Here is an 8975-nt window from a genome sequence, read left to right as displayed (position 1 = left end):
ACTATGTTTTTATTTAAAATTTTTATCTATTATATGTATTTGATTGTATGACTTTATGGGGATCACAGGCATGTAGGAACCTAAGGAGACCAGAAAAGAGTACTGGATCTCCCAGAACTGGAGTTACAGCCAGTTGTGAGCTGCTATGTGGGTGCTAGGCATCCCACTCGGGTCCTCTGCTGATCAGTAACTGCTGTTAAGCCCTGACCCATCTCTCCAGCCACAGGATAGTTATTTTCAAATAACACAGAAGGACTTTTGTTAGCTTTCTAGTCAGAAATTATTACTACAAACTACTTTTTTAAAAAAAAAAAGAAGTTGGGCTATAGTACTACAGAAAGCACCAGAGTATGTCATAAGATCATCCAATTGATTATTGTAGCTTGGATAAAAGACAATAGCCACTACACTTGATTTAACTGGTTCTATTAAAAGTTCTGCAAATCTAGAACCTCAAGAGCATATTTTTAATGATTTTATTTTTAAGGGTGTATGAGTGCTTACCTGGATGGATATGTACACCCTGTCCTCGGAGGCCAGAGGGTGTCAGGACCCCAGGGACTGGAGTTCAGGCAGGTGTTAGCTGCCGTATGGGTGTTGGGAATTGATCCCAGGTCCTCTGGAAAGAACAGCAGTGTTCTTATGCGTTGTGCCAGCTCTCCAGCCATCAATAACAATTTTTAAAAGTTGACAATGATCTTTCTGTCCTCATGTACGACTTGCTAGGCATGGTATTTCACATTTGTAATCCCAGCCTTGGGGAGGTAGAGATGGGGAAATCTCTGAGACCAGGCCAGCCAGTCTAGCCTAACCAGTGAGTTCTGGGCCAATTCTAGGTTTTGAACTAGGTAGAAAGCATTCCTGAGGAAGAGTGCAGGTTTGGTGGTTGCCTCAGCACTCCAGAGGCAGCAGATCCCTAAGTCTGAAGGCAGCCTGATCTATATAGCAAGTTCCATACCCGACACCCTGACTCAAAACCAGAATTTTCTTTCTTTCTTTTTTTGATTAACACAGAGTCTCATACAGTCTAGACCGGGGCTGTTCTTGAATTTTTGGTGCTCCTGACTTTACCTCCCAAATACTGGGTTTTCAAGTATATCCCACCACACCCAGCTTAATCAAAGATTAAGAATCTTTGATTCTTAATAAACAGTCAATTTTACCTCAAAGTAGCCTACAATGTTACAGGAATGTTGAAGGCAAACGACTGTGAACGAAATAGGAGCAAGATGGACATTTTTATCCATGCCTGCGAGTACTAAGTTAAAATGTATATAAATGTTTTATGGTTATTACTATGAAGCTTCTAATAAATGATCTTCTACCTCAGCAAAACCAAAGAACTGGGCAAGATAAGTAGGGAAATAATGCAGAGGGTGAGGAGTCTCTGAGATCAAGCGTGTGAACTCGAGCAGGCAACTCAACGGCACCATCTTTGGGAATAATAAGCGAATGTGCAAACAGAACGTTCAGGACACAGGGTTCTGATATGTATGGGCTGTGGTTGTTAGGACTTAGCTTTTGTTTGCGCACGTTTCCAAGGAGGCAGTCGCAGCCGGGCAACGTTAAAATACAGACAATGAAGAGACGGCACCACGCCCTTAAACAAGAGGTAAAAACGAGCAGGTTCCGAGGCCACCCTTTAACAACCGGAGTGCGCGCGCTAGGCGCGGCGGAAGGGACTCTGCCCCTAATAAACATGGCTTCCCAGTTACTTCCGGCCTCCTGTCCGTAATTTGGCTCCGCGGCTTCTCGCGGTTTTATACCTTGATCTGCTTAGCAAACGCCTGGACTTCCTCCAGCGGGGAAGGCGGGCTAGGAAGGATGTGATTAGTTCTGATTGGTTGCTACGCGGAGCGTCGTCGGCTGTGGCCCTGACCTGATTGGTTACCAAGAGGGGGCAGACAAGGGGGACTTCAGAGGCGGAGTCAGCGGCGTGCGGAGCCATGGGTCAGCCCGCCAAGGTGACAGGGCCGGGAGGAGGGTGCAGGGATCCTGAGGTTCACGACCCCGCAAGGGAAGGAGGTGACCCCGAGGACTGAGAGTGGAGGAGGGTAACAGCTTCAGGGGCTGTGAGCGGTAGAGGGTGACGATTTTGAGGGTCGTGAGAAGAGACGACCCCCGTGGACCGTGAATGGAGGAGGGTGATACCCGTGTGGAAGAGTGGATGAGGGTGACAACCCTGAGGGGTTGTAGTGGAGAAGGAGGACAGTGAGTGAGGAGGGAGTGGATCCCGAGGGGCGGAGAACGGAGGAGGGTGACAGCCACACGGGACTGTGAAAGAGGAGACTGGCTGAACCATGAAAGGTAGTGAATAGAGAAGACTGATGACCATAAACCGACCACTTTTGCCTTAATAAAGAAGTTCCACAGTAGGGAAATTATAAACAACTAAATCGTAAGAAGTGCTTCAAATTAAACAGCATGTTTGGCGAACCTCTAAGGATTTAATTTACCTAGAGGAATGCAGAAATCCTCTAGAGGGCGAGAGGCCACATTGCAGAGCCTACTTGTTCATGGCAAGCCCAGGCAACCTAGATCTTGTCTCGAAATTTAAGAATCAAGGGAATCAAGAATATAGGCTGGGCTGGAGAGATGGCTCAGCCGTTAAAGGCTAGGCTCACAACCAAAAATATAAGAATATAGGCAGACACCTGAAGTTTGATTAAGAATTAAGAATGGCTGGCCTCAGACTTACCGTGTAGCTCTCGCTGGCTTCCAATTCACCGCAATCTTCATGCTAAGTGCTGGGATGCTAACTACACCCAGCTACTTTTTTTTGCATTTGAGAAGAAGTTTCTTAGTAGGGCTGTGGTTGTATTTAACTTTCAGTTGGAGCCCTTGCTTAGCATGCCCAACACTGCATAAATAATAAATAAAAAATATTATTAGCTCCAATGTAATACTGGTTTTAATAGCTTTGTGGTAATAAAGATCACTTTTTCTTAATTTTTTTTAAAGATTTATTTTATTTTATTTTTTTATGTGTATGAGTACACTGTAGCTGTACAGATGGCCGTGAGCTATCATTTGTGTGACTGCTAGGAATTGAACTCAGGACCTCTGCAGGCCCCCCTATCTCTGGCATAATTCACTGTAGCTGTCTTCAGATGAACCAGAAGAGGGTGTCAGATCTCATTACGGGTGGTTGTGAGCCACCATGTGGTTACTGGGATCCGAACTCAGGACCTTCGGAAGAGCAGTCAGTGCTCTTACCCGCTGAGCCATCTCACCAGCCCCATATTTTCTTTTAAAATTTTTTTTTTAATTATTATTTTATTTGCAAGGCATGTATGTCTGTGTACCATGTGCATGCCTGGTACTCACAGAGGCCAGAAGAGGGTGTCAGATTTCTTGGAACTGAAGTTACAGGGAGTTGTCAGCTGCTATGTGGCTGATAGGAAGAACTTGGGTCCTCTGTGAGAGCTGCCAGTGCTTTAACCTCAGAGCCATCTCTCCAGCCCCCCCCCCCCTGTTTTGTTTTTGTTTTATTGAGACAGGGTTTCTTTATGTATCCCTGGCTATCCTGGAACTCACTCTGTAGACCAGGCTGGCCTCGAACTCAGAAATCCGCCTGCCTCTGCCTCCCAAGTGCTGCTGGGATTAAAGGCATGCACCACCACTGCCCGACCCCATTTTCTTTTTATTAGGATAATGGTCTTAAACTAGTGGTGCTGTTTTTATATTAATGGATACATCCACCCCCCAGAAAGTACTATATAAAATTACTCAGATTACTATCCTCTCAATGTTCCAGACCACAGACTTGCTATGGTCATAAACTTTGGGATCAAGTGACCCTTCTCCACTCCCTAAGATGCTGGGACTACAGGTGTGTATCTAAACACCTAGTCCCGCGTGTGTGGTGGGGTGCGAGCCGCTCGTGCCTGCCTTCCTACCTGTCTCTTTACCTTTTGCTTAATTTATATTTTATTATGTAGTGCTGAGAAATGAACGCAGGCCCCACTACATGCTAGGCACAGTCTATTGTGGTGCCTTTCAAAATCCATATTCCTATCAACAATCTCTGCCAGGCAATTGGCTCTTACTGCCAAGCACTTTAGAAAAAAACTTTTGCTGGGCGTTGTTGGCACATGCCTTTAATCCCAGCACTTGGGAGGCAGAGGCGGACAGATTTCTGAGTTCGAAGCCAGCCTGGTCTACAGAGTGAGTTCCAGGACAGCCAGAGCTACACGGAGAAACTCTGTCTCTGGGGGGGATAAAAAAAAAAAAGAAAAAAAACCTCCTTTCTGTACATGTCACTCAATTCCAAAGCTATCCCCACATGTTTAGGTTGTTATTGTTCTCCACCCCACCATACCAAGTCTGTTTCCCGTGATTGTCTAAACAAAGTCCAGACTAAGCATCCAAAAAATTTTTAAAAAATGTAAATCTGAAATATTTTTTTTTCATTTTCATGTGTGTATTTATGTGCACATACAGGCATGTGTATGACTGCTTCTACTGTTCTCTTACCTCATTTGTTGAGGCAGGATGTCTCAGTTAGACCAAGAGCTCTCCAATTTGAGTATGACTAGTCAGGATATTCACATCTGCCCTGTATTTTCATGGGTTCTGAGGATCCAAACTCTGGTCCTTACCCTTGCAGAGCAAGCACTGCAATCATTGAGCCATCACTCTAGCCCTAAATCTAAAGTTGATTTTCTATCTATCATTTTTAATTTTATGTGCATTGGTGTTTTGCCTGTATTCATGTCTTTGTGAGGGTGTCAGATCCCCCTGGAATTGTAGTTACAGACAGTTATGAGCTGGCATGTGGGTGCTGGGAATTGAACCCAGGTCCTCTGGAAGAGGAACCATTGCTCTTAACTGCTGAGCCATCGCTCCAGCTTTCAGACATGTGTATGTGTCTTAGGTTTATCCTGTTTCCCTGCCCTCCAGTTTGTCAGCTATCTTCACCACTGTTCCTTTCCAGTTTATGTGTTATCAAAATGTCAGGCTCGTGTGTGTGTGTGTGTGTGTGTGTGTGTGTGTGTGTGTGTGTGTGTGTGTGTTTGCGCGCGCACGCGCGCGCGCGCTCCCATCCCGGACCCCACCCTTACTCTCACCGACTCTGGATGCTGAGAAGTCTCGGCATTCCTTCCCTTTTCATTTCAGAAATTGCAGTTAGGCTTCCCTGAGCTATCTGAAACATCTTCCCAGGCTCTTAGGGTAGAATACGTTCCTGATTGCGTGTGGAGTGGTCAAGAGGAGATGAAAGGGGTAGGTTGAGAGAGTGCTGGAAACCCAAGCAGACCGGCAGAGTTCACCCACTTCTCACACTAGGTTCTTATCTGGATGATCATTGAGGCTTTTGTTTTGTTTTGAGGGAGTTGTTGAAACAGGCTCTCACGAAGCCCAGTTGGCCTTGAACTCACTACATAGCAGAGGCTGACATTGAGTTGATCCTCTGGCCTCTACTTCATAAGTACTGAATTTACAGATATGAAGCACCACACGGCTTAGGAGATTTTTTTTTTTTTTTTTTTTTTTTTTTTTTTTGTGATTATTTGTTTCATAGAACAGTTCTTTAATGAGCTGCTAGATGGAGCTAAGGGCCTTATGTGAGCTAGGTGGAGCTAAGGGCCTTAAGTGAGCTAGGTGGAGCTAAGGGCCTTACGTGAGCTAGGTGGCATACTCTGCCAGTAGATGGTACCTCCAGCTGCTGCTCCCCACTTTATAAAATTATACGTCTGTGTGCATGTGTATGTGGGCATGTGTATGCAAGTGCAGATGCCTGCAGAGGCCAGAGCCATTTGATGTGGGTGCTGGGATCCAAGGAACAGAGCTGACGCCCACCAGAGAACAGTAAATGCTCCTAATCACTCACCGATCCAGCTCCTCATTGTTTTTGTTGGTTTGAGTTTGGGGTGTGGGAGGGGCAGGGGGTGGGGTTGGTGTTGGGTTTTGAGACACAGCTTCTCTCACAGCAGTCAGACCATGTTTTGTTCTTTAACTTACAGAGAAATAATACTCGAAAGTTACTTTGCAAGCCCTTGTTTTTACCACCTATTCTGAAAAGTAGTTTTCAGAAACAAATAGAAGCTGGGCATTGGTGGCTCAGGCCTTTCATCTCAGCACTTCAGAGGCAGAGGCAGGCAGATCCCTGAGTTCCAAGCAGGACAGCCAGGGCTACACAGAAAAACCATGTCTCAAAAACCAAACTACCACCATCACCACCAAAACCCACATGCAACAGAAACAAATAGAAAAATGAATACTGATTAATTCTTCTAAATACAGTAATTCTAAATGTTATGTAAAGTGTGATTTTTTTCCTTAAGTGTAAAATCTGTTTTATTTTTATCTTTTGTATGTGATATATGTATATCTGTGTGTGCATTGTCTGTGTGTGTTTCTCTCCCTCTCTCCCTTTCTCCCTCTTCCCCTCCTTCTCTCTCTCTCTCTCTCTCTCTCTCTCTCTCTCTCTCTCCCCTCTCCCCCCCTCTCTTTCTGTGCTTGGTCCTTGCCTCCCCCTGTTTGAGGCAGGGACCCTTGTTTGCCTGTGCCAGGCTAACTGGCCCTTGAGTTTCTGGGACTCCCCTGTCTCCCTGCTTGCTGTCATATCACCACAGGCACACGATGTCTGCTTTTCCTGTGGATCTCAGGGATTTGAGCTCAGCTCAGATGCTCATGATCGTGGATCACGTGCTTTCCTTACCACGCTGTCTCCTCAGTCTGGAATTCTCCTTTTTCTTCACAGGTTTTACAGCTCTTTAAAACACTGCACAGGACCAGACAGCAAGTTTTTAGAAACGATAAGAGAGCACTAGAAGGTAAACATGTCTTCACTCCTGTAGAGCAGATCATGCTGCTTTTGGGATTTTTTGGGGGAGGGTTGTTGTCTTATTTTATTTTTATTTATTTATGGGTTTTTTGGGGCAGAGCTAGGAGCTGAACTCAGATCTTAACACATGCAAGACAAGCACTCTACCATTGAGCTAGTCAGCCAACCTGAGCCAACTTTGTGGAATGACCTTTACCATCTCTCCCTGATGTTCTATAAAGATCCGTTTACGTTACACTTATGGAAGAATACTTACTATATATAAAGATAAGTTTTCGTATAGAATCAGTGAAGAAGGAAGGGGCGGGTCAGACTTAAGGTTCTCCCTAATCCCACTTCCCTGCAGTATTGCCTGATTATCCAGCAGTAGAGCCGGGTGCTGCTGTGTTGTTTGTGCCTGGGTAAAGTTGTAGCAGTCGATGCAGCTGGCAGACAATCCAGCATGGAGACATGAATTCTGACTCAGCATCTCCGTGTTTGAAGTGGTTTCAGGATCATCTGGAAGTCACAGCCCTAGACCTCGGGCTCTGCATTAGTCTTGTTGATTTCCACCCACCATACATTTCCAAGCCTTCCTACGAGGGCCCTGGGCAAAGCATTTCCAGGACATCAGATTTCACCATTTCTTTTACATACTGATTATTATTATTATTATTTTTTTTTTTTTTTTTTTTGGTTTTTCGAGACAGGGTTTCTCTGTGTAGCCTTGGCTGTCCTGGAACTCGCTCTGTAGACCAGGCTGGCCTCGAACTCAGAAATCCGCCTGCCTCTGATTTTTATTATTTTTAATTGTGCGTGTGCTGTGCATGTACATGCAAGTGCCCACAGAAGCCAGATGCCTAGGCTCCCTGGGAGCTGGAATCACAGGCAGTTGTGAGTCACCTGGTACCGGTGCTGGGAGCCACACTCTGGTCCTCTGCAGGAACAGTACATATTCTTAACTGCTGAGCTATCCCTCCAGCCCCTAGTTATAGAAATACTTAATTTCATGTACTTTACACAAATTCCTAACAGTTCTCAGTTCTGTAATTCCAACCTTTGCAGATGAGAAAACTGACAAAATACGAAAAAGATCTCCCGCACGTCATTAGCCAACAGTAGAACTAAGGGAGAATCACACTGAGCAGTGTGATCCAGAAGGCAGACTCTCTTTAAGAAGGTTTGCTTTTATTACTCTGTCTGTATGGGTGTTCTGCCTACATGCATACTTGTGCACCACTTGAGTGTTTGGTGTCCTGGGAAGCCAGAAGAGGGTGGTGGATCTGGTGCCTCTGGAGCCATCTCTCCAGCCTCCACCAAGACCAGACTCTTACCTACCTTATATGCCGAGGAAGACCAACACTGAAGGAGGCTTCCACAGCAATTTTTTTTTTTCTGTCGATGTGGCATATTTTGTTTCTTTAGCCAACATTTATTGAGTATTTAGTAAGGACTTCATATAGATTGTTCCATTAAATCTTCCCAATACAGAAAGGTCTATTAGGTTAGAGTAGATTAAGCTACTGTTGTGTGAGTGGTGTATGTGATCCTGAGAAGGTTTTTTGTGGCTGTCCTAGAACTCAACATGTAGACCAGGCTAGCCTCAAACTCACAGAGTACCTCCTGCCTCTACCCTGCTAGTACTTAGTTCAAAGGCATGCGGTACCACACCTAGCAACTTCGATTTTATCATTCACTTTTGTGTCAGCCGATGTGCTCTGCATCAAATCTGCACTAATCCATCTACTATGTGTGTGCAGGTATAGGTTACATACTTGTTTGTGCTGGTTCCTACCGTCATCATTAAGCATTTTAGTGGGATGAGGTAGCACCTGCATGCAACCCCAGCACTCTTGAAGCTGAGGGTTCATGAGTTCAAGAACAGCCTGGGCTTTACAGTGAGGGCCTATCTCAAAACCAATAAAGCAAGACACTACTTTAAATGTTTAGATTTAGAGAAAAAAATTTACCTGGGTTTGGATATATTAGAATCAGATAGTTTTAGTTCTGTAAGTACACAAATGAAGTTGGAAAGAAGCCAAGTGTGGTGGCCTTTAATCCTAGCAGAAGAAAACTGGAGGATCTCCATGGATTCAAGGACGGCCCGGTCGGTCTACATAATGAGTTTCAGAGCAGCCAGGGCTATGTTGAGAGACCCTGTCTCAAGAGAGAAGGGGGTGGGAGGAGAGAGAGAGAGAGAGAGAGAGAG

The 8975-nt window shown here is 45.1% G+C and overlaps 1 protein-coding gene across 5 annotated transcripts in view; it reads left to right on the top strand.

Moving 5' to 3' along the window:
* Window positions 1-1482: 1482 nt before the first annotated feature.
* The window catches only part of Lyrm7 (LYR motif containing 7), a 19068-nt gene continuing 11575 nt past the window's right edge, over window positions 1483-8975 (top strand). For 2 of the 5 annotated variants that reach the window (XM_031353458.1, XM_031353456.1), the window contains exons 1-2: window positions 1619-1964; window positions 6704-6776. In XM_031353458.1, the coding sequence (XP_031209318.1) occupies window positions 1947-1964; window positions 6704-6776 (91 nt within the window). In that variant the 5' untranslated portion in view covers window positions 1619-1946. The other 3 variants (XR_004113509.1, XM_031353455.1, XM_031353457.1) reach the window with 3 other exon arrangements.

This window comes from Mastomys coucha, unplaced genomic scaffold (genome assembly GCF_008632895.1).
Source record: "Mastomys coucha isolate ucsf_1 unplaced genomic scaffold, UCSF_Mcou_1 pScaffold5, whole genome shotgun sequence".
NCBI classification, from domain to species: Eukaryota; Metazoa; Chordata; class Mammalia; order Rodentia; family Muridae; genus Mastomys; species Mastomys coucha.
This window is presented reverse-complemented; position numbering and strand designations above follow the sequence as displayed.